The sequence below is a fragment of the Sinocyclocheilus rhinocerous genome, unplaced genomic scaffold (assembly GCF_001515625.1).
Source record: "Sinocyclocheilus rhinocerous isolate Xijiao unplaced genomic scaffold, SAMN03320098_v1.1 scaffold295, whole genome shotgun sequence".
Classification (NCBI taxonomy): Eukaryota; Metazoa; Chordata; class Actinopteri; order Cypriniformes; family Cyprinidae; genus Sinocyclocheilus; species Sinocyclocheilus rhinocerous.
The window spans coordinates 1,234,553-1,260,318 of NW_015647035.1; the positions used below are offsets into that span (position 1 = coordinate 1,234,553).

Here is a 25,766-nt window from a genome sequence, read left to right on the forward strand (position 1 = left end):
AGTGGTAGGGAGCAAAGCTATTCAAGCAACAGTAATGGAGATGTGTTAGAATTAAGCAACACATTGTGTTCCTTAAATTTTCTTTACTTGTTCTTAAAAAGGTCTTGAAGTCTTAAATTTACCTTCATGGTTGCAGGATGCTCATTCACAACATTTGACCTTTGAGCTTGTTTTTCTAATTGTCTACCTCCATTTGGAGAGGCCTCACCAGTCTCTCCATCATTATCTTCCCAACAGGACGACATGGATTTGAAGGCAATGGGGTTTGATATCGCAGAGGGAGTGAATGATCCATATTTACCAGGGGATTGTGGGATATTTGTGACCCGAGTGGACAAAGGAAGTATCGCGGATGGAAGATTAAGGTGGATTCCGATATTGAGTGTTTTTCAGATAATGGCCTCTGGAATGATTTCGTGCTCATTTCCCTGCTCATAGTTTTGCCCTGACCAGCCGTGCCTCTCTCTCAATAGGGTGAATGATTGGCTGCTGAAGATAAATGATGTGGACCTGACTAACAAAGACAGGAAGCAGGTCATCAAAGCCGTACTTAATGGAGGAGGGCTGATCAATATGGTCGTTCGCAGGAGGAAATCTTTAGGAGGAAGACTGGTTACTCCTGTCCACATTAATCTCATCGGACACAAAGGTATCACTTACTTCTGCAACATCCCGCATATTTTTCTGACTCATTTTACCATTTCTTTGGCTAATTTCCCTTGTTTTCTTATTAATGACCCTTGGTTTTTCTCTGCACCTTCCCAGACCCTGGTATCAATCTTGAGGGTGGTGTATACGTGGCTGCTATCGCACCGGGCAGCCCAGCTGCCAGAGAGGGATCTCTTACCATCGGAGACCGCCTGATTGCCGTAAGTCATCAAGCAGTCATGCGATCCTTCCTCAAATTGAAGGAAGATCGCTGTGGTCAAGGATCCGATTTGCTCTTATAAAAGTCTGACCTTACCTCTCATTACAATCTCCTAAATGAAGCAGATTTTGAATCCAGTTCCTTATCTTAAATGCATGGGGGCTCATTAGACGCACTGCCAATCAAATCCACTCCCCTCCTTAAATGGAGTTGAGGAGTATAAGACAGGTGATGTGCTAAGCGATAGCTGCTACTCTGGTGATAAGTAACACAGATGTTAATCCTGAGAGCGGATCAGGTGTTACTTTTGACTCCATGCTAGATATTCTGTAGAAGATATCTGGAACCTTTTGGCTCTGATATTGCCCATGTCATATGACTTAATCAGTAGTGCTACATCTGCTGGTTCTTATCATTAAAGGCATAGTTCACTCAAAAAAAAAAAAAAATTCTTTCATTTGATTGAATTACTTGCTCAAGTTGAATTACTTGAAGTTGAAGAATGGTTGCCTTTTTCCATATAATGAAAGTAAATGGGGACTAAGACTTGTGAACTTCAAAATGACAAAAACACCAATAGGAGCATCATGAAAGTCTTCTGAAGCCATATGATAGCTTAATGTGAGAAACAGACCAATGTTGCTTTTCAGTGTTAGTTTAATTCAATTAGCTTTTATTTTTGTTTTCAGTTTGCTTTTTAATTTCATTTTTAGTAATTTCTAAACTGTTTTAATGGATTTATATTTCAGTTTTTTTTTTGTTTCATTCAGTAATGTTAGTACCTAAGCTTAAACTTATTTCATTTAGTAGCCAAGCATTTTCAAATTTTCTTTTAGTTTGTTTTTCATCTAATATTCATATTTTATTTTCAGCTTTTTTTCAATTAAGAAGAATGTTTTTAAAATAGTTTTAGTCAACAGTAACAAAGCTGGAACACACTCAAATTTAAGGTTTATAGACTACAAAATCACATAAATGGCCATTTAAATTGGACCATTTGGTTCTTGTGTGTCATTGCCATCAAACCTGATGTCTAATATCACCATATTTGTTTTGAGATCTATTTTCAATAGTTTGGGCTGTTTCTCCTATGAAACTATTGTATGAATTGAAAAGACTTGACGCAGTATGGACCACTTTTTTGACGTTTTAAAATTGTTGAGTCTCCTTTTAGTTTCATTAAATGGCCGGTACGATTCTTCACCGTCTTGAGGGTGAAGTAAACCTTGACAGAATATATTTCTAAGTGAACTATTTCTTTACGTTTAAAAAGATGGAAAGATTTATCTGAACTGGAGATCTTAAAAGTGCGCCATCCTTTCATTCACCAGGCATCTCTTTGTCTCTATTCTCAAGTTTCCGAAGTCATTTCTGGGTTTGAAAATAGAAGGATTGAAAAGTCTGCTGGCACCTTTCTTTGGTGAAGCGCTGACCTAAATTTCTCTCTCCCTAGATAAATGGGATTGCTCTGGATAACAAATCACTGAGTGAATGTGAGGCTCTGCTGAGGGGCGGCAGGGACTCGCTTGCTCTCTCCCTCATGAAGGTGATTGTTCTCTCATTGCTGTCTGAGTGTGTGTGCCGCTCTCATTACCACATGCCAAGGTGCTGCCGTGACATTTATTCTAAGGCGTATTTGAGACAGCTGTGTCTGAGTTGGAATACCAACTCTGAGACGTTACTAAGGAAGTCAAGTTTGGAAAATTGGTTAGTTTGTAGTTGTTCTGCAATACATTTTCAGTAATCAGCTGAGCCTTTGCTAAGAAGCTCTGTAAATCTATGCTTTCTTAAGCTAACTAACCATAACTTTTGTGTTTGAATGGTTTTAAACAGATTTCTTCCCTTTTTTTTATATAATGATAATTTCTCAATAATAGTTACACAAGGTACTCTGAAATCATAAACACAGCATTTTATAACTTTAAATAACGTTGTGGATTTCCAAATGCCCTCATTCAAAAATAAACATGAAGAGCATGAAGTGGGGTGGAGCTTAGCAAAAAGTCATTTTTTTTAAGTGGATTAAATTAACCCTAAGAGACCTGTGGCCTGTTACATGAAGCTAGTTGAACAAACTCTGAGTTTCGGGGTAGCTTTAGAGTTGACAAAACTAAACAAATCCAACCCGGTTTAGATCAGGTTCAGCGGTTCACCGAAATGCGCTTCTCTGTTGAAGATTAAGAGATCGTTGTTTAAAAAAAACGAAACAAAACATGAATTTAAATGCATTTACAAGACACGACAGGAATAAAACTTCACCAGTGCCGTTAAAGTATGAGAGGGCAGCTGAAAGAAAATATCTGACTCTAATAAAAGTGAATCAACTAAATTAAATTAAGAATTTAAATACGTTTACAAAGTGCCTAAAAGAAAACAATTTAGGAATTGAAGTGAAAAATTGAATATCAGTTGTCAAATTATAATTGCTTACATGTAATTCATTAAGTACATGTTAAATATTATTAATAATTAGCGAAAGCATATCAATCATATCTAAAATGCTTTCACTGTGAAGTGTTTTAATTTGGAACAAGTGTTACAGGGAGAGTGACTTTATTTCATCAAATAAATGACCACTAAAAACCAATCCATCTTCTTCAAGCTGAAAAAACAGTTTACTCAAACTAAACTCTGCACTTACCTTGGTAGCCACTGAAACCGGCTTCATGAAATAGGCCACTGTAACGGTAGTTTATGTACCTCTGAGTGTTTGTTTTATTGATGTTGTGTTGTTTTATTTATGCCAGTCATGCTGAACCTGTACATTAACAGTTTTTTCCCCAGAGCACATCGGGGCAGAACATCTTTGAGAGCCTGAGGGAGGCCGAGAAATCCAACGGCAGAATCCACCTATCGGATATCCATTCACGAAACATCAGAAACCTCAAACACAACAGCTCCACTCAGACGGACATTTACAGCGGGGACACGGGTGGTGAGAGACGAAAGACCAGGACCGACTTGGAGGAGAGCGGTTATTCTGAGAGGAAGGTCTTTCCGATCTCCACCTTGCACCCTAACACTCTCCGACCCGCTTCAGAGCTGGGACCGGCCCGCTACAGCGGCAGTGCCTTTCAGGAGGTCTGCTATACCCGCTCAGAGTCAGTTGGCCCTGAATGCGTTACCCTGGAAACCAGCCTGGAGAAGCAACACAGTGGCGGCACTTGGCCTAAAATGATGGTGGGTGTTGCCATGACAACCGACAGCCTGGCGCAACTCTCCATCTACAGGTCGCCCAAGCAAAGAAAGCCCATTGATGCAGACACCTTCAAAAGGCCAGATATGTTGTCGAAGACAGACTACCATTCGCCTCAACCTTTGAAAGCGGACTCCGCTCCCACACCCCCGACCCCGCCCACACGTAACGACTCCTTCAGGTTCAAGCACAAACATCAGGGCAGCTCCGCCTCAGAGTCCACCATCACCACCATGTCTGTCCACGAACCCAAGCAGGAAGACCGCAACGACAACCTGTACTTTACCGAGGCGGGACGCGAGGGCAAGGTCTTGAGCTCCAGGAAGTCCTGTGAGGAGGACATCGGTCGGATGCGGCCGGAGGAACCGGAAGTGAAGCGTCCTAGGCCCAAATCGGCCCCGGCATTCAGGCGCAGGATGACTCCTCAGACCATTCCTCTCCAGAGCTTCCAGGTGAATTTATAGATCCGCTGGGCTTGATACAGCCAGCCGTCCTGCCTGTTTTAATTAGCCTCGCAGCCTGAGATTGATCTCCCACTGCACCGGGAGGAAAGAGAGAGGGGGAGAGAACATTAGAAATGCTGATGCACGCCTCCTGATGAAATGTAGAAGATTAGCATAGCGCTATTTTATTAGTGTGAATGTTCTATTATATTAATTTTATAATTATAGTTATACAATCTAGTATTATTCATGTATACATTATATTATTTGCTATATTACTAAAGTATATATTTTAATATGATACATATTTTCTTAATATGATATGTATTAAGTTATTATTATTATTTAGATTTATTCATTGTCATATTTGAATTCCCTAATAACATAAATGCCATTAACTGAAGTTTCTTAAAGACTGTGGCAGTACGCCCATATGAGACACTGAGACGAAGATATTTGATTGATCAAAGATTTGAAACCTCAGTAGCAAATATGAAAATATTTCTAAATTAATTTAAACTGTTCAATGAATCACTTTGGCGATTAGTTAATGGAATTCAAAATGTGATTCAGAATATGATTTATCACTTCAAAGTATTCATATTCTTTACATGGAATTTTACATGCTTCATAAGTTTGGGATTTATTAAAAATGTATGCCAAAACATAATGGCATGTTTTGTAATACTAATAATAATAATATTATTTTTGTTTTTTAAAACAAGTCTCTTATGTTCACCAAGACATTTATCTGATTAAAAAACACACTATATATATATATATATATATATATATAATATTTAAAAAATAAACTTTTGAATGGTAGTGTAAATGACAATTTTTTCTTCCTTTTAGTTTAAAAAAAACAATGTGTCGTGATTCTTTTGATTTTTTTAAACTGTGCTACATGTTAAATATTTCAAATAAATTTGGTACAGTGATCAAAAGTATAGTTTTTAACCATTTTCAGAGGAAATTAATGAAGATTTTGTATATCATTTGAAGAATGAAAAATCATTCTACCAGTTATTACAGAACTGTGTGCTGCATTATCTAATGCTGTGTGTGCATGTGTTTGGCAGAGTTATTCAAATGATGGTGACTCTGTGGAGCAGAGGGAGATGCTGTGTTCCTCTCCTAATCGACCTCACAGACACAGCGTGGGTTTTGTGCCTACAGCCTATAATGGAACCCTGCCTCCCAGTGAGTTAAACCCGCCCTAATCAGAGCCCGAGTCGCCCATGGTGCATTTCAATGTATCTCTTTAACAACACTCTCCCTACTCTCTCTCTCTGTCTGCATTTGCTCTGAGGAGCACAGTTCATCTTTATTCCGATCAAGGCCGCCTACAAAATTAATGTTTTACTTAATTTTATGGTGAACTCAGTCCTGGAAAATTTAATTGCTCATTTATGATAATCATGTAGAATATGGTTCAACGAGCTTGTTGATTTATCGAATGAAACCCATTTATAATTTTCATCTTTGAATGTTCATGCTATTGCTTGGTATGAAAATGCAGGGCTCAATTTTATGCATTTATCTTTTTTTCCTGATTCTTTACTGCAGCATAAGGCTATTTTTATTGGTGAGCCCTGAAATGTGTCAGTTAGGTCTCATTTAATGCAGTGACATATTTGCATTTTATTTTCTCATGTAAAGACGTAAAGCACATTGTCAGGACTGTAGATTTGTGTCGAAACAGGACAAACCACTCTGGGTGCTGCTTGATGCCTCGGTCACGTGACTATACAGTTCACATGGGGTTTGTGTGATAATGAGGTCTATTTTTACTTGATTTGAATATTCAAGCTTTGGCCGTGATGACTGCCTTCCGAGCTTCCCCGCCGTCTGCTCATCTGTCGCCCAGAGCAGCTGGCTTTACCGGTGGAACTCAGTTCTGAAGACAAGCAAAAGCCAAAGCGTGACATCAATACAGTACACTTGGTGCCTTATGTAGTTTTTAAAATATTTATGGCCATGTCTTTTGTTATGGGAAATATTAGATATGACAAAAATATCATATCACGGTTTTTTTTTTCTTCAGGAAAATCACGATCCTGTATCATGTTGGATTTACTATTTTGCAAGCTGTCTGAGCAGTACAGCCAAACTAATTTCCCTATTTTAAAAACAAAATATAAAATAAAAACGAATGACAGATATTTAGGCCAAAGTGGGCAAATCTTTGTGATTATTTTATTTTTATTTTAAAGTACAAATATTTTTCTTTAATTTGGAAGAAATATAGAGTTATGAAGTACAAACCAGCATTTGGTCCAAAACTAGCTAGTCCAAACTGAGTGACAGCATATAATTTAGGCTAAGTTTGAAAACCCTGATTGCTATTATGCTGTCTTTAGTTTAAATGAACGAGTCAGCGGTAGACCATTGATGGACATTTTCTAAAGGGTTGGCACCTTTCAATTAGCCATAAATATAACAATATAATATAGAATATATTATATATAGAATATAACAAAAAATACTCTTAATTTTTCTCACAATTTTGACTTCGCTAACATCTTTTGACTGTGTGAGGAGAGCAGTAGCCACAATAATAGTGGCAGAAATGAAAGATGTGAGTGCAGCGGGCAGTCGAAGGGGAGTGCGTGTTTCTCATTGAAGTGTTTTATTGGTTATTATGTGGTTGTGTTTAAACTTCAGACTCAGCACATCGAGGACTGTCCCCCTGCTCTGCGGTAACGGCCGTTATGAAGAACCCCGTTTACATGGTGCGCAGTCATAGAGTTCACACTAACAACTGCCCTACTGTCGCCAACCAGATCAATCAGCAGCACACACACCCCAGGTACCACAGTTCCCACTGAGATAACCAACACTTACACACATATACTGTACTTCCACTGAAGACTGTACCTCCATCAAATATGGCAACTCTGTGGCAGTATCGACTTTTTCCATTCCATTTCCAATATTTGCCCCCTGGGTTTGATTTCCAGAACATTTGTTTTGCCTTTGTAGCGAATCAGCTCAAAGGGGAAATAGGAATAATTAATCATAACTAGTTATAATTAATTATAAATATTTAGATCCGCTGTAAGTATTTACTTGACCTCTCAGGGTCAACTGTCTGTCAATTCTAAGAACGTTAATTTCCTGGTTAAGGGAAATAACTTTCTTACTGTACAATACTACACAGAGCATGTAGCAAAAATCTGCATGATTAGGGACTGCGGTTATGAGCAAACAATGAACAACCTCAAGTGTGATACAAGTAAGACTTTATTAACTACATAAACACTTAAACTAGTCTAACATACACATACACCCACACACACGCATACAGTTGGTATAGGAAAAGGAGTTAAAGCTTAGGCAGTAAAAATAACAGAAATAAAAATATGAAGCTATGGTATCATCTGATATTCAGCAGATCTACAGCCTGAAGGAAACATCAGTTTCGTCCAGACGCTACACCTTCGTAAATGTATCAGTGTTGTCTTATGTCAAATACTTCAATTCAAGCAACTTCAGTCAATCAGAATATAGACCAATAAAGTCATCAAAAGTCATCTTTACACTCAAAATGTTGAATAGAAGCTGCATCTGACATGGTATGATTATTTACACAGATTGTTTAATGCTGCTCAAAGGTGGCATACATAGATTTACATGACAATTGTTAAATATAATGAAATTGCCTATATAATAAATCATAAAGACAAACAGGAATTCATTACAGGGCAGAACTGCAATATTATGACAAATCATTATTAAGAACTGTTTATGATTTAGTTTATTGCATTTTATGCATTAGAAAATGAAGACTTCACGTTGGTTATCTTACGAAACAGGGATTTCTTCTTCACCGGTGACTGCTTCTGATCAGCCATTGCATTCATACACTCACAACAAAAATAAGATGCAAATAAAAATTTTGATGCAAAATAAGCAGATCTAAATGGATTGCCGCAATCAGCACCTTTCATTCATTTTAGTGGCATTTTTGCCCCAAGCCCCTGTTAATTTCTGACCCTGGAAGGTATCACTTTAATGCAGAACAAGTGCATCCTAAATGTGAGTTATTGCAGTTAATGATGTCATCAAACTTTTCATTACGTTGTGCTAAGTACAAGTAGTCGTTGTAGGTCATAAACAGGGTAATTATTTAATCTGTCAAGAGAATAATTGTTCCTTCACCCCATGATGAGTGTTTGCTGATCTGGTGTGTTTTCTTCTCTCCATCTCAGTCCTCAGCATCAAGGGCATCTGAGTCTGGACCTAAGCCAGAAACGCTCCGCAGACTACTCTGACTCGTCCCGGAGCAGCCGGGCCTCTCACGGCACCAACTCCCTGCCGTCCAGCGCTAGACTCGGTCAGTCTCTGTCTTTAATCAAATATATCATCTGTTCCCCTCACACAGTAACTTTTGAGTTTAAAATAGTGTGTGTTTATTTTCTCCCTTTTGTTTCCTGAAGGCTCATCAAATAATTTGCAGTATCGCACTGAAAGGATAAAGATTCCCTCCACGCCACGCTATCCTCGCTCAATGCTGGGCTCAGAAAGAGGTGAGCCTCCACTCATGAATCCAGCAGATCTGAAATGATCTTGGCTATGGTTGAACTGGAATATTAACTTACTCCTTTGTACATATTATGTAGTATAGACTGTAGGCTTCATTCTACAATAAACGTTTCAAGTAAAATGCTACATTGTCACCTGACTTCTATGTGTTTGAATTTAGTTATTTATGAAATCTTTCTGAAATAAATGTATTTAGAGTTTTTAATCCAGTGTTGACTTCCATACTGCAGTATGTAAAACTAAATAACCACCAGTAGCAGCAAAATGGTACAGGTAGTTAAAATGTCAGACTAAGCTAAATCAAGTAAAACATGTCAAGTAGAGAACACTTTGCACAAACAAGCCTGACATTTGTGTACTCTGAAATACTGGAAGCCTGAATAAATAACCTGAGGCAAAGTGCCTGCACTTAGAGGTGTGCATATAAAAGAGGTTTTCTTTCTGTAACTAATAGTGATTCATACATAAAATTTAAGTTTCTGTTCACGTTCAGCGTCAAATATAGACAAAGTAGTGGAAGTGAACTGTCCTTTATCCCAAAGTTTTCTTTTGTACAAGAACAGATCAATATAATGTATATTCATGGTATTTTTGTGATACTTTTTTGTGATTTTAAAATGAGCAAATATCGGCAATGTGAAAATCTTGATGATTTTAATGTTTTATTCAGCAATTAAGCTATAAAGAGTGTGCCATTCAACTAATTTTGCCCTTATTTCTTATTTCACAACTTGCGAGTATGAGAGCGTTAAGACTGTGGTCTTTCAATAGCTAAATCAATTTCAGACTTAAACTTCAGTAGCAAAATTGGCATTCAGGAATGTCCCTGTGTGGCCCTTTTCACAATCATTCAAAAGTTTAGGGTCGGTACTTTTTTTTATGGTTTTGAAAGAAGTCTCTTACACTCACCAAGGTTGCACTTAGTTTACTAAAAATACTTAAAACAGTAATATTATGAAATTTATTACTGTATATAAATTGTGATATATTTTAAAATGTAATTTATTCCTGTGTTTCGAAGCTGAATTTTCAGCATCATTACTCCAGTCTTCATTGTCACATGATTCTTCAGAAATCATTGTAATATGCTGATTTGCTGCTCAAGAAACATTTCCTATTATAATCAATGTTGAAAACAGCTGTATTACTTAATACTTTTGTGGAAACTGTGATTATATTTTTATATTTAAGATTATATTTAAGATTTTTTTTTTAGAAAAAATAGATAGTTCAAAAGAATAGCATTTATTTGTCATAAAAGTTTAATCATTGTAAATGGCCTAACTGTATTATTTTCATAAGAAAACTGTAGTGTCTGTCTGTAAATATTGCTGTGTTTTACTATGTATTGTTATACTGTATGTTATTTTTAAGTACATTTTTGCTCTATATTACTTACAGTAAACATTGTGAGTCTAATTGGCCATGATGGCGAATGCATAAATATAGAGATATATATGGATTGTTGTCAAAAGGTGTCAAAATAGTTTCTTGTAAATGCGTGTTATTGTCACTGTAGAACCCATGCTGACTGTTGTTTCTCTGTGTTGTTCATCAGGGTCCCTGTCTCATTCAGAATGCAGTAGTCCCAGTCTCATCACGCCACCCCTGTCTCCTCTCAATCTGGAGACGTCCTCGTTCGCCTCCAGCCAGTCTCAGAGCTCCATCTCCACCCTGCCCAAGATCTCCGTCAGCCCCGTACCCACGGTAGAGCGGAGAAAAGACAGGTACACTCCCACTGCCTCGAGTCCTTCCTGCTGCACCTTCCCCCCCCAGCCCCTTCATCATGTTGCCAAGCAACAGCTCAATCTTATCCACATACAGCAGCCTGGCAAGCTCAGAAGCCCTTTATCTGACTCCAATAATTGGACTGTGCGTGAATATAAAATAATGTATGTTGAAGGATCAGTCGTTCATATCGTCACCGTCGCTCACTGCGTGAGAACTTATTTTAATCTGCACCATCATATAAAATTCAGATCGACTTTTTAAGTGGAGTTTTGTAAACTAGGTCACTCATTCATGCCAGTTGTTCTTATGTATTTATTACAATTCTTCTCTACGTATTTGTCTTCCTCCAGAGTCCTTGTGTGTGTCTCTCTCTTTCACAATCTGTTTTTCTCCTCTCTTCTTTGCTTCTCTGAATCTTTCAGATCTCTGTACCATAACCGATCCTTTCTGAGAATCCCTCTGGCTGCTAGGCCTAGGTTCTCCTCTCTCAGAAGCTTGAGGTTTGTTCCCTGCCAGTGACGCACAGGGAATGCCTGACAAACGTACTTGTTTGCTCCAAGTGGTTGGCTGTAGAAATCCCTGCTTCTCTGTGTTGTGTTAGCATACAGCCCAGGCTTTGTGTTAGTGGTGCTACGAGAAATATATTTACCACATGGAAATGCTGCATTACCAAAGTAAAATGGGTTGTGCAAGGCAGTTCATGATGACTCTTGCTGATTAGTCAACTGGTGTTCAGGCAACCCAAAGGCCAGTTATGAAAATGTTGTTTGAAAATTGTCCTCAATTACTCACCTTCATGTCATTCCAAACCAAGACTGTATATCTTTGAAAGACAAATGAGTATATTTTTAATTAAATCTTAGTTATTTCTATCCCTCCACTGAAGAAACTTGCATAGAGATAAACGTAATCTGTGTGATTAATTCACATAGTTTACTTTTACCCTTAAAAGTAAAGTTTAATCCAAGTATTCTAAATAGATTGCTTTACATAAGATATAAAGTAAACATTAATCAACGCACATACATAAAGTAGAGTGTCAACCAACATGCAACTCATTGGTCCTTGCGTGTCAAGTGTGGTTGAGCTTCTGTTTACCATATTGGATGTCCTCATATGTGATGATCAATGTTTATACGTGAAAAAATCCTAATTTAATCTGTTCAGCATATAAAGTGACCATATCTCTACAAAATTTTTGATTCAACAATTCAGTTCATATGAATTACGAGTACAATCTCTCTATGTACATTTCGAAGCTTGAACATTTTAGTGGAATTTCAACTTTCAATGGAGGGACAGAAATCTCGTACTTTTCATAAAAATATATTTTATTGTGTTTTAAAGGGGACATAACACACAAAGTTTCAGCAAGTGTCATGTTAATCTTATGTACCTACCTTCATATCTCTGAAGAGTCGTTAGTTTTATTAGATTTATAAAAGACAGGTACAGTTTACGCTTCTCTCCAAAAACAGTCGAGCTCCTGGAGGCGTGCTGTGGGCGGAGCTAAAGAGTCACGAGCATGCAAAGCTTTTGCATAGCAATCGTCTGCAAGCTGTGACATCGACATAAAACAGGAACAAAAACTTTATTGAATTAAATTGTATTTAATTTGTTTATAAAACATTCATCACCGAAATGCCGGGAACAAACACACATGCGAAACTCCGTTGCTGCCCCGGAGAAACAAACTGCATCCACTGTTCCCTTAACACTGGGATCTTTGGGAGGCTGAACAAGGTTATCTTTCCCTTACAACCAAAAATACACTTCTTTGATGACATTCTTCTTGAGCAAGTCCTGTGCAGCATTGCCGACGACTTCCGTAACCCGAATGAGGCACGTTGATGGGCTGCTCTTACTCTTGCTCTGGTTGATGTGTGCACGCTCTTCTGGGAGAAGTGCCCATACATAGAATTCCATCCTTTATGACATCAAGAAGAGCCATACTTGGAAAAAAAAACTTTCTGAATCTTATACGAACCCTGAAGGACTGTATTTGGCACAGAAATACTCTTTTATACGTCCAACACGTTTTTTTTTACTTTGGCCATGTTAAGCATGAGAATCCATCTCTTTAACAGTGTAAATAAGTCAGAATGCATGAAATAGCATTAGACCTCCCCTTTAAGAATGAACGGACATTATACATGTTTTGAATGACATGAGTGTGAGTAAATATGACAGAATTTTTATTTTTGTGTGAACTATCCCTTTAATACGACTACATAGAGGGGATCAGGTTTATAAATCTCTGTCAACATTTTCCTTCAAGTGGAGTTTAATTGGGTGTTATTGAGTAATTTTTCCCTGCTGCTTCTAATTTACTTTTTTGATTAACCTGCTCAGCAAGAGATTCCCCATGAATGTTAAATCTGTACAGAGCAGGTTTAGGTGTTTTTGGAGTAAATGTGTACTTAAGTGCTTAAGGTTTTGGAGAGACATTTATGATTTGCATGTCAGTTTGGCTGCTCTCGTCCTGAAAAGATCCAGATTTTGCTCCAATCAATCAGTCCGTCAGTCAGTCAGTCAGTCCGTCAGTCCGTCAGTCAGTCACAAATGCTAAAGGCAGTTTAAAGCTGCTATAAGTAATTATTACCATGTGTGAAATGACAGGTATCTCTGAAATAAGAGTCTTGAAAATCAAACCTGTTTCTGTCTGGTAGATGATGGCAAGAAGGTTATCATCGCTTACAGCAGCTTTAGTTTCTTTACTCGGGGATACAGAGGTCTGTTTTGAAATGTTGTGTACTTGTCAGTGAAATGTTGATGTTTTGTCTGGACTTGGAGCCGTTACATTAAAGGGGTCCTATTATGCTCTTTTACAAAGTCTTGATTTTGTTTTGGGGGTGTACTAGAACAGGCTTTCATACTAGGTTGTTCGAAAAACACATTATTTTACACATATTTTACATTACAACTACACGAGCTTCAGTGTAAATATTGCGTCAAAATCAAATCAATTTGAGTGCGATTTAAACCTGGATGATTGTAACCACTCTAAGTTCGTCTGCCTTGGGAAAGCTAGCGCGTCTCCGACATAGTGATAACACTCGTTGCCTTCTAGTGCAGCTCAACCAGGTCTCGTCCCATTCGTCGATATTTGTGATATCACAAATCCCGGAAAATATGCGTTGTAGTCCAAACGAGTCATTCGTTGTAGTTTTTGAAAAGTGATTTCTGTTAAATAAAATATCTCCTTTTGAATTGGACTTTGAACTTTGTAACTTTGCAGATCTTTTTTATGCTCAAACAGCAACATTACAGACTAACTAAAGTTGAAAAAGTGAAAAAGCATAATAAGACCCCTTTAAAGCATGGTTTTACTTGTTTAAATCAGGCATTTGTACATGCATATTTAAATATTTAAGTTAGGAGAATAAATGTATGACCTTCTGGATCTTTTATTGAAGTCCTGTATGCACACTCCCTCCGCTTTCTACCCTGTTTGTGTGCCTGTGTGGCAGTTAGTCCTTCAAACTGCCAGTTCAGTAAATGTCTCTTGCTGTACACCCACCTGCATGGTTCTCCTCTGTCGCAGTATTTCAGCATCTACCCTGGTTAAAGCCCTGCAGACCAACTTCTATCTCGGCTGCTAATTATCTCTGATCTTGAAACTCACCCACATTTATCGCTCTGGCAGGCCATACTTGGAGGAGCCTCGGAATGTCATTGTGCACAAAGGGGCGGAGCCTCTCGGCATCTCCATCGTGGGTGGAGAGAATGGAGGAATCTTTGTCTCCAAGGTGACCGGGGGCAGCATCGCACACCAGGCTGGACTGGAGTATGGAGACCAGCTACTGGAGGTTAGCATTAGCGCATCAATAACCCAAATGGGCGTTGAGAAAAAAGGATAGGAAAATGGAAGGTTTGTCAGTTTTTTTTTACTTGCCTTATTTACATTTTTAGGGCAAATTTAAATTCATGACCAGTCATTATTTTAAAATACAGCCCAATTAGAGGGTGCCACATAAATAAATAGGGTTTCTGTCCACATTGTTTCTATATTTCACACTTCATATGGAGGACCATCACACCCCAGGACATTTTATTTTGTTTATATAATTTTATTTTATGCACATACTTTATGCATTTTATGCGCTTTTATTATATGCAATTATATACACTTATTTTTTTTATTTTATGCAATTTTGTGCAGTTTTTTATTTTATTTTTATTTTATTCTATGCAATTGTATGCACTTATTTTTAAAATTTATTTTATGCCGTTTTAATACAGTTTAGCTGAACAGGATTTTTTTTTTGAGATCAGTAAAGCTGCATGCCATGTCAACTACTAATATGCATCATGCAACTCAAATAGATTTTTGTTTCTTTCTCTCAGTATAATGGGATAAACCTGCGCAATGCCACCGAGCAGCAAGCACGGCTCATCATTGGCCAGCAGTGTGACACCATCACGATTATGGCCCAGTACAACCCACACATGTATCAGCTCGGCAACCACTCTCACTCCAGGTACAGCCCTTTTCCCCTTTCATTTAGCTCCGGTGAATGCACGTTTGATCGCAAAGCGGGGTTGGTTTATTCTTGGCCATGTTGTTCCATAGTTCCCGCTTGGAGCCAGTGAGCACTCAGTCCACCCCGCAGGGCAGTGGAGCCGCCACCCCAGATAACCACTCCACCATAGACACCCTGAGTGAACAGGATGAAGGCACGCTCACCCCATCCTCCAAACAGACGACACCCACCACCAGTCCCAGCAGCTTCATCAGGTACTGCTCAAATACTGTACATACAGTGAACTGCCTTGCTGTCTACTGCCTAGATAGCAGATGGATTTTAAGACAGCATTCTGACTGAATGTAATCACATAAATGACAGATTTGGAATGCTCTACAAAGACATAAACTCAAAAGAGGAGAAGAGGTTTTTTAATTTTCACATTGATGGAAAAATTACAAGGTTAAAATATGCCAGAAAATGAAATGTATGCATGATTGAAACATACACCAAGATTAAAAACATGCATTTAGAAAAGAGAGATTTTTCATTAAATACATTTTAGTTTAATACTGACCTTAACATGTTACTAAGCTAATCTTTTGATACTCTAGTATATTTATAAACATGCATTGCACACAGATATTGGATAAAAAAATATAGATTTTTTTTTTTTATTGGTACTTTTTTATTGAAAAGCTAATAGGTATATGTATTATCATCACAGTTATTCCACCATCTTGGATGAATTTTTACACTGAGCTTGTCGCAAAGCATTCTTTGGAATGCCTTCTCTTGGAAGGATATGTGCAATGCTTTACAGAAATATTTTGTACCTCTTCTCAAAGGAAGCATAAATATGCAGCTTACCTTTTGGAAAAACCAGGGTAACACAACACGAAATCCATGACTTTGGGTGACCAGACTGTTTCTGCTCTTGAATGTCAGGATGTCTTCTGAGAGTTCCAAGAAAGTTCCGGAGCCTCGCTTGGTAACGGTGAGGAAGACTCAGGGGGAGCTGGGCATTCAGCTGTGTGGAGGAAACCTGCGGGGGATCTTCGTGGAGAGGCTGGAAGAGGACAGTCCTGCCAGAGGAGCGGATGGTCTTGTTCCTGGAGACATGATACTTGAGGTAAATGGAGCTCACTGCTCTGTCTATGTAGTGCTTTTAGGGGACTAGTGTGAACAGAAATGGCGAGACAGCAGTTCTTTGTAAGACAAATAAGAATTACTTCCTTTTTTGAGTTTTTTGGGAGTGAGTTTTTATGCTTTGCACTGACTAATACACTTTTAGTGACAGCCCTAAGTGTTACAATCAAGTCAAGACTAACAGGTTTCCGGAAGCAGCTTAACATTGGCACAGTTAGACTTTTAAGCTGAACAGTATGATTTAGCTTTCTACGCTATATAGTGTTGCAGCGATGACGCATTTCACCCTCGTTCCCTTGACAAAAAGCCAACTGGAATTTTTTCCATTGGCTTTCGGATTAGTGCAGAAAGTAAGCTCTGTGACAAACAAAAGTTATGATTCTTACACGTTTTGTTCCTCAAGATAATCTTCACAAATGAACGAAACCTTTATTAATTTAAAGCATAAATACAGTGAGTAAGCTAAGTTAGGCTATAAATGAACTACACCACGATCACACAATTTCAATGTCACCATCACTAATCTTCCAATAACTCTTGTAGCTTTTGTTTAAAATGTACAAGTAGTAATGTTTAACTTAGAATAGTTTGCATGAGCACATGTCTAAAAAATGTAAAAAAAAAAAAAATTCCTCACTTGTTTTAGGGTTTTAGGACTCCTTGCCAAGCATTTATTACAGCCTCATCCACTGCCTGTATTGTTGTCCTCTAATTCAAATGTCAGTATGCTTTCTTAACAATGTTTTTTATTGATCTCTTTGCTTTTTGATGCATGGAGTGAAATTGGTAATATCCCATTCCTGGCATGGATATATTCAGACCTGTGTCAGCCATGGCAACAGCACTTTTTTGCTTCACTAAGACAAAGCAAAGAAGTCATTGTGTTTCGCTTCAAGTTATATTAGATATGGAATGGAAATCAATCAGGAACCCTTAAAATTGATGCCTGTAATTTTTTTTTTCCTAACAACTGTTAAAATAGTTATTCCCAGTATAATTCATTTACAGTGATTTAGAAGCTACAAACTTTCTTTCCTTTTTTTGGTTACATTTTTGAGATTGGATATTTAAACTAAATGTGATTGCGCCCTTTCGATTGTTCTTTGTTCATCCAGTATGGCTCAGTCAGCATGAAGAATAAGACTGTGGAGGAGGCGTACCTGGAAATGCTGAAGCCTGCGGAAACAGTGACATTCAGAGTCCAGCATCGTCTGGATGAGTTCAACAAGGTGAAGGACGCTCCTGGAGATGGATTCTATATCAGGTACAGCATGGTCTCATCTGCATTGACATGCATCTCCATTCACGGCCACTTACCGCTTCCCTAGAACCAAATGCCAGTGTTTGGGCCTTGTGTGTGCTGCTCTAAATATAGATATGTGAGAAAACTGCTGCAATGGGAATCTTTTAATCTCTTTAATTATGTTTAGGATGGAGGGTGAGATATTGTATCTGGCGGTGAAGACTGTATCACCAAATCTCCATAATTTGTGTTCTATAATCGTAGCTGTGGTAATTAGATGGTTCGAGACAGAGATGCATTGTGTCTGCGCGGTGGAAAAAGAATAATGGAAGAGGGCTGTTCAGAAATAGCCATGTTTGTCTTTGCAAATGAAATTCTGTGGCCCGCAGCTGTTGCAGGCGCTTTTTATGCCTGCGCTCCCATGATGTCACGGGCAGTAAATAATCTCCGTCAATCCGCATGACATGAATGAGCAGGGATGAGGAGTTATGGGTGGCTGCTAAAAGCCAGCTTGTGCTACTCCCAGGAATGAAGGATCGGCTCTGTCCCGGCCTCTTCCTGAATTTTTCATTCGTTCTTTCCTTCCTTTATCTTTCTTTGTCTTCTGGACTCTTTTCATTTGTCTCGTATTACCTCATTCTTGCAGATGCCACAGTCTTTTCATGTATAATGCTGTCACTTGTTGAATTATTCATGTTTTCTTTCTCTTCCAGAGCACTTTATGACCGAGTGGCTGAGACTGAGCTCGACCTCTCTTTTAAGAAAGACGACATCCTCTATGTGGATGACACGCTACCAAATGGCAACTTCGGCACCTGGATGGCCTGGCAACTTGATGAAAATGCACAAAAAATTCAAAGAGGCCAGATCCCTAGCAAATATATGTGAGTCACATTCTTAGACACGATCTTTAGAAAGCATCATATTATTAATTAACTTTTATTTTAATTAGTACTTTTTTGACCGTAAAGACATAATGTTATAAAAGATTCTATTTTAGATGAATGCTTTTCTTCAAACTTCAAAAAAAAAAAAAAATCCTGTAAAAAAGAAAAACACACTTTGTATGCTTCATTACGCAGCACAGCAGTTTTCAAATATTAATAAAAAAGAAGAAATGTTTCTTGAGCACCAAATCAGCTTATTAGCATGATATCTGAAGGATCATATGACAGTGAAGACCGAAGTAATGATGCTGAAAATTCAGCATTGCCCTCACAGGAATAACATACATTTTTAAATATATTAAAATGGAAAACAGTTAGTTTAAATTATAATTATATTTTACAATATTATTGTTTTACTGTATAATACATAAATAAATGGTGAACATAAGACACCCTTTTTCCCCAAAAAATTATTTAAAAAAAAATTTTTACTGACTGAAAACTTTTGAATGCTAGTGTATAAATATTGGCTGACATTTGGCCATTTTTAGTGTTTTGTTGTTGTTTTTTTGCATCAGCTGATAACCGTTCCCACTTGGCTGATTACATTTTTTTTATGCTATTATTATATAATTTTATATTTTATTAATTTACATGAGTATTATGTGAATATGTGGTAATGTTTAGAGTTAGTGTTTAATTTCAGCAATCTTGAGTACAAATTGCGGTCATTAAAATGTATTATGTATAAATTGCCACATACTAGATTTATAGTTTCTGATTTCATTCAACCACTAGTTAGAAGCAACTTGATGCAACTGAATTCATGTGTTTAGAATAAAGCATACGCTTACCTCAGACACAAGAATGTGTGCATACATAGGTTCTGGCTAGTTTTTAAATTAACTGAATAACAGGAGGTAACAGTATGAAAACATACAGACGACCGCAGTTGTGTAACCTGGACTCATGTTCTGCTTGTAGGATGGATCAGGAGTTCTACCGCAGACACAGTGTGACGGAACTGAAGGACGAGACGGGCTCCAGTAAGACCCTCTCCGCAGCCGCACGCAGATCCTTCTTCCGCAGGAAACAGAAGCACAAACGTAGCAGCTCCAAAGATGGGAAAGACGTCATAGCCTTAGACGCAATCAGCACAGACTCTATTCCATTCTTAGATGGTGAGATTCTCCAGTTTCCCATAATGCAGTGGTGCTGAAATTAGCATTTTGATGAGATTGTTGTTGACCCTGTTTGTTTTTTTTTGGGATGTGGGCAGATTTTGTGAGTCTGGCCTATCAGAGAGTGCAGAAGATCGACTGCACGTCTCCCAGACCGGTGCTGATCCTCGGCCCGTTGGTGGATCCGGTTAAAGACATGCTGGTCAAAGAATCCCCCGAGAAATTCAGCAGATGTGTGCTTGGTAATTGTCCACTAGTTTTTAACTGCAGTGTGATCTCTGTTGAAATTATCTTCGTAATCCTAGTATACGGTTAACAATTTATGCTTGATGGCATTGAGATTCATCAGTACTTGTATCTGACTGACACCGCCCTCATATACAGATATCAATATAACTTGTTTTTTCAGTGTATGAAAGCAAATAATTGAAGATACTTCAGGCATTTTAGTTGGCCAATTGAATGCTGCTGTTTACTACAGCTATAAAGATAATCTATACATTAACTCTATGAGCGAATTTTGCAATTTTCTTAGTCTTTTCTGTAATAGACCGCACAGTCATTTATAGACAACAGCATTATCAAATACTTTTATACTAATATCAAAAGTACCTGTACTTCTTTGAAGGGTCATTACTAAAACAATAAATTATATAACAACACCTGACTTTTGCAATGTTGTTATTATCTAAAACTAATCAAAATAAATGTTCTGAATAGTTATTTGGGGAAAACTTAATGTTCACTTAATTAAATAGACTTAGTACGAGCTGTCATTTTATTTGAATTTGTTAATATTTATGTTGATATTTAACTTTATAAAGGACTGTGTTTAATTGCATATTAGTTTTTGCTGTGGTAACAAAATTGGTATCTAGAAACTGGAAAATTCTCTGGTATTACTATCAGATAATTTTGGTAATATGATAATAATCGGTAATGGATAAATGAGACTGGTTCAGTCTAATGATGGTGTTGAATATGAGTGTGCTGAGCTTTGTTTGTTCTGCTCATCCAGAGGTGATGAAGGCTTCCCAGCAGGCCATCGAGCGCGGAGTGAAAGACTTTCTCTTCATCGACTACAAACGGAGGAGTGGCCATTTTGATGTGACTACTGTTGCCTCCATCAAGGAGATCACAGACAAGGTTTGTCCACGCATCTCAGTCAATGTTTTAGCATGTTCATTAGAGATAATATGGCCCTTAATAATAAGCTAAAATCTGATGAATATCTTTTAATTAGATTAGTATCAAGAGCTAAGGCTCATGTTTGTTGATTGTGCTTGCAGGATTGCTGTCAGCAAGCTCTTGTTTCTCTGTTTGCAGTCGCTCGTGCTGTATATGTGTAACATGACTCAGAACTGTTCTGTGCTGTGTCGTTCTCTCTCGTAGGACTGTCACTGTTTGCTTGACATTGCACCTCACGCTATCGAACGGCTTCACAGCGTTCACATTTACCCAATCGTCATTTTCATTCGCTACAAAAACGCAAAGCAGATAAAGTAAGTGTCCACATCCCTCTTCACAAGTACTTCTCGAATATTTCAGCCAGTTAGAGAGCCAGCTGAGCTCTTGGGTGTCCTTGTGGGACCCGTCCAAACACACACACACACACACACACACTCTGTTTAAGGCTCTCCTGGCACATTTGTACGCCAAGAAGTTCCTGTGCGCTCCCTCAGGGCCCTGGAGACATTTGGGAAATGGAGAGCAGTTTTACTGTGTAGGCTGCATTTGACTTGGAAGAACTGCTGTTAAATGGATGAACATCTTGACTCACTTTTGCCATAACGTTCCACAGATATAGGGCAAGATATACGTAGGCAGCCGCTTCACTCTTTTCTGTCTGTGTCTCTCTCCTTCACTCTTGCTCAAGGTTGTCCAGCTGAAGACTGCTTTGTGAGACCCCCTGGCCAGTTTATCAGGAAAATACGAGGAAAATTAAAGCCGACTGTAGACTGTTAATATGCATATCATGGGTTCACAGCATACTGTACTGATAGCTCTCTAGGGGTGCGAAACTTAAAAGGACAATACATCCCAGCTTTATTCTCCTGATAGCGCTGCATAACTGTGCCTTTAGCTCTCTTCAGCGCTTTCGTTGTTGTCAGTTGTCAGAGCGCTAATGGTGCAAAGTCGTCCCAACGGAGGTTTTTAAATTGGCGATTTCCCAGAAGGATTAGAAAATCAAGCCTGCACTCAATCACTATGGGGATTAATACAGGTCGTCTTTGACCTGCTGACTAGCACCTTCTTAATATAAAGGCAACCCGAGTTAATCAGTCCTGCTCTCATTAGCACTCAGCATCATGAGATCACGTCATTTACTAAGACTTCATAGGCTCTTGCATTTCCTGGAATTCAGAAAGGCTGTCTATGAAAACTCACGTACACATACACCAGGGCTGGTTGGCATATTAAATATTTGTGATATGTTTGCCAGGATTCTGGACCAGTATGAAATAAAGCAAGTATTAAATATTACCATGATTTTAATAAAATCTCTGAAGTCTCTTTGTGACATTTTCCATGTATTAAAATGTTTTAGGGAAAAAAAAAAAGAAAAAAAAAACTATATATATATGTGTGTGTGTGTTATGTGTTGTTATATTGGTGCTTTAATAATTTAACATGGTTTAATAATTTATCATTTATTTGATTTTTTTTTACATTTTTACTATTAATTTGTATTTAATAGGTAAATAAGTAAATGTAATATAGGAAATCTAGTAAAAATGCATTATTATATTATATACATACCATTTTAACTACACATGCTCATACAGACAGCACCTGTCCCAGGAGGGTGATTACATATACTTTAGATACCTATATATTTTTTTACTTTTATTTTTTTATTTTATATGTAATATAAAAAATGTATTGGAAATGAAGTTAAAAATTAAAATGTTTAAATGCAATATATAGGAAATCTAGTGAAAATACAATATTATATATATCTACCACTTTTTTAAATTTTATTTTATCTTGCATCCCTTTTTTTTTGCCCATTTAACACACACTGACACAGACGACACCTGTCACAGCCAGGTGTTTACATAGATGTTCAGTTGTTTTGCCCTGCAGGAATCTATTTCTCAAGGGAGATACACACTTTTACTCAGTTTTCGTATTTAACAGCTGACGTCTTCATTTTGCAAGCGTTTTATTATTATGCACCCGTCCAAAATGTTGCTGCTTGAATCACGTTTGTCTCAAAAGAACAGTGTCATTGTGCCAGTTTAATCTTGTAATGTCATTATGTGTGAAGTCTGAATGACTGTTTCCCTGTGTAGAGAGCAGAAGGATCCAGTTTATCTGCGGGATAAAGTCTCTCAAAAACATTCCAAGGAGCAGTTTGAGATTGCACAGAAGATAGAGCAGGAATATAGTAAATTTTTCACAGGTTTGTTATTCTTATCTGCCTCCGTGTATGAATTGCCATTTGGGGGCAGTGAGATTTTTTTAAAGAAAGAAATGAATACTTTTATTCAGCAAGCACGTATTAAATTGATCAAAAGAGTAAAGGCATTTATAATGTTACGAAAGGTTTCTGTTTCAAATACATGCTGTTCTTTTGAACTTTCAATTCATGAAAGCTTGACTCGCTGTTGTTTGATGTTTCCTTACAGGTATCGTTCAAGGAGGCACCTTCCCTTACATTTGCACTCAGATCGTGACTATTGTGGATCAGGAACAGAGCAAAGTTCTGTGGACGCCACTGGGCTCCCCGTAGACTTACAAACACTAGTCTTTATACACAACACGCAAAGGTACACTAACGTTATGAGCGTCACGTTAAGATAGTGTTTCTTTTTTTTTTGTCTATTAATTTTTATTACGTTATTAATTGCAACTTGTATTTGTATATGAGTGTCTATGTGTGTGTGTGTGTATGCAGATGCAGGACGATAGCACTGAAGTATTTGTTCATTTGGTTTCGGTCTTTCTGACGGACATGTAAAGTTTTAGCAATGCTGCATTTAAGACACTCGTTTACAGAGCAATCAGTCAGTGAATTGTTTTAACGTCTGCCTGAATGTGAAGTCCCTCATACAAGCAGCCCTGCACCAAAACGGTATGCGTGACACCCTCCCACGTCTGACATATCAGCTCAAGGACTGAATCCTCGTCTCATGGTTTAAGAGTCGTTTGTGGCCAAGTTTGTTGTGTAGATGTCAGTGAGCGTTGCTTTGAATCGTAGTGCTTATCTATGGAGCTGAGACAGATTCTACGGGCCAAATGGAAGTGCCTTTGGAGATCCACTGAGCGTATGACAATGGCATGAGGCGAAAGCCTGGTATTTAAACAGTAAAACTTCTCAGATTGCACTCCAGGGCTAGACAGACCACTGTGTACTATGAGATCTCGAAGCATTCTCATGTTAGAGCTTATATTTAAAGAGAATATCCCATGTAACACTTGTACTCGTGCATACGAACTGAAGTACGGGCGCACATGTATGCGTATGCAATTTCATCAAAATATATAGAAATATATTTACTGTATTTTTACTAGGCTATAGTCCTAGGGGAGTGTGACGGAGTGTCACATCTTAGCAAATATTAGCATGTTTGTGTGTGTGTGTGTGTGCGAGAGAGCGAATGCACGTTTCTGTTCGTGTATGTTTGTCAGTCACTTTTATTTGTACTACACAAAAAAAAAACATCACGAAAAGAAAAGTTGCAGGGTACACCTGAAATGGTTTTCTTAAATCTATTTAATTTTTTTTATTATTATTATTCAAGAGGCATGTTATGTCTCATGCAGACCAGTAGCCCCATTAATGTTGTGCCAAAAATGTCATTTTCTTTCGTTTTTCTGTTTTGCACTTCCAATGTTCTGAACTCTAAACAAATGACTGTTTGTAGGTTTCCAGTAGAATGGAAATAGGTACTATAATTTTTATTGTAAAATAATATTCATGTGTATCACTCCTGCTCCATACATTTCATTAACTGCCTTTTTTTAAGAAAAAAAGAGAAACACTGCATAAAAAATGTCTTATTACATTTTTTTTTTTTCAACACAAGATATCAGTCCACTGGGTTGAAATTAGACATTTTGTTAAAGTGAATCTAACACCTAACTATTATTCTGAATAGCTAGCATATGGTTTTACATGAGGGATTCATCACCACCTAGTATTTAGAACGATTAAAACACAGGTACCGTTTCCATTGGGACTTCTTTTATTCTAAAAGAATGTGATTTGTATGAAAACGTCATTAATACGAGAATAAAGGTCATTTTCTGTATCTCACAATGTCATTAAATGAACCACAGTGGTGTGTGTGTGTGTGTGTGTGTGTGTTTGATTGATGGGTGAATTCATTGTGCTGCGGGCTGATCTCCATCATATTAAGGGTGTCATACAGCTGCTTCCGCAGCACTGGTTGCATCTATGGCAGATTGACATGTGCTGTTATTGAGTGTGGAGCTGTCCTATTTGTTGCTCCTCCTTGAAGCTGATGCACTGCGTCTAACCGTGGGGAAGATATGGTGTTAATTACTGGAACTAAGGTGAGCTCTCAAACAATAGCACGGCTGTCAGCTGCTGTTTGGGGAGAATGGGGCTGTTAAACCTGATTCTGTATGACGTGATGTGACATTTTCTTATTTTTGCCAAACATTATTGTCAAAGAAAGTTGTTTAATCAGCTGATCGAGTAGAACACTACAGCACTGTGTCGTTTGAACTTGCCTTGATGGCACTGAAAAGCACCGGTGAAGGCTATGTGTGGCTTTTAGTGGATGTATTTCTGAATGATTCGTTATGCTAGTATAGATACACAGATGTAAAGATATATACTGTAGATATACAGAGAGATGTAGATTAGATAGACAGATGTAGCTATAGATAGATAGATGTAGGTATAGACAGACAAATAAGTGGATGCAAATATAGCGCAGATAGATGGATGTAGATATGGATACAAACTAGATATACATTTATCACATTTTAAGTAAATCTACTGTGAACAAACATCTATTCATGAAATTAATATGAACCTAATTTAATAAATGCTGTAATATAGTTGTTCATTTTAGCTGA

At 37.8% G+C, this 25,766-nt stretch overlaps 1 protein-coding gene across 4 annotated transcripts in view; it reads left to right on the plus strand.

Annotated features, from left to right (window-relative positions):
- Positions 1–24,380, plus strand: part of dlg5a (discs, large homolog 5a (Drosophila)) — a 73,860-nt gene extending 49,480 nt beyond the window's left edge. For 2 of the 4 annotated variants that reach the window (XM_016512670.1, XM_016512671.1), the window contains exons 12-34: positions 238–365; positions 474–649; positions 766–869; positions 2,322–2,414; positions 3,641–4,516; positions 5,590–5,710; positions 7,175–7,319; positions 8,722–8,846; positions 8,950–9,039; positions 10,614–10,782; positions 11,209–11,286; positions 14,433–14,595; positions 15,134–15,267; positions 15,360–15,524; positions 16,201–16,384; positions 17,517–17,665; positions 18,358–18,528; positions 19,516–19,712; positions 19,811–19,954; positions 20,731–20,858; positions 21,105–21,214; positions 23,009–23,118; positions 23,345–24,380. In XM_016512670.1, coding sequence (XP_016368156.1) covers positions 238–365; positions 474–649; positions 766–869; positions 2,322–2,414; positions 3,641–4,516; positions 5,590–5,710; positions 7,175–7,319; positions 8,722–8,846; positions 8,950–9,039; positions 10,614–10,782; positions 11,209–11,286; positions 14,433–14,595; positions 15,134–15,267; positions 15,360–15,524; positions 16,201–16,384; positions 17,517–17,665; positions 18,358–18,528; positions 19,516–19,712; positions 19,811–19,954; positions 20,731–20,858; positions 21,105–21,214; positions 23,009–23,118; positions 23,345–23,448 — 3,864 coding nt within the window. In that variant the 3' untranslated portion in view covers positions 23,449–24,380. The remainder of the gene's footprint in view (positions 1–237; positions 366–473; positions 650–765; positions 870–2,321; positions 2,415–3,640; positions 4,517–5,589; positions 5,711–7,174; positions 7,320–8,721; positions 8,847–8,949; positions 9,040–10,613; positions 10,783–11,208; positions 11,287–14,432; positions 14,596–15,133; positions 15,268–15,359; positions 15,525–16,200; positions 16,385–17,516; positions 17,666–18,357; positions 18,529–19,515; positions 19,713–19,810; positions 19,955–20,730; positions 20,859–21,104; positions 21,215–23,008; positions 23,119–23,344) is intronic. The other 2 variants (XM_016512672.1, XM_016512673.1) reach the window with 2 other exon arrangements.
- The last annotated feature ends 1,386 nt before the right edge of the window (positions 24,381–25,766 follow it).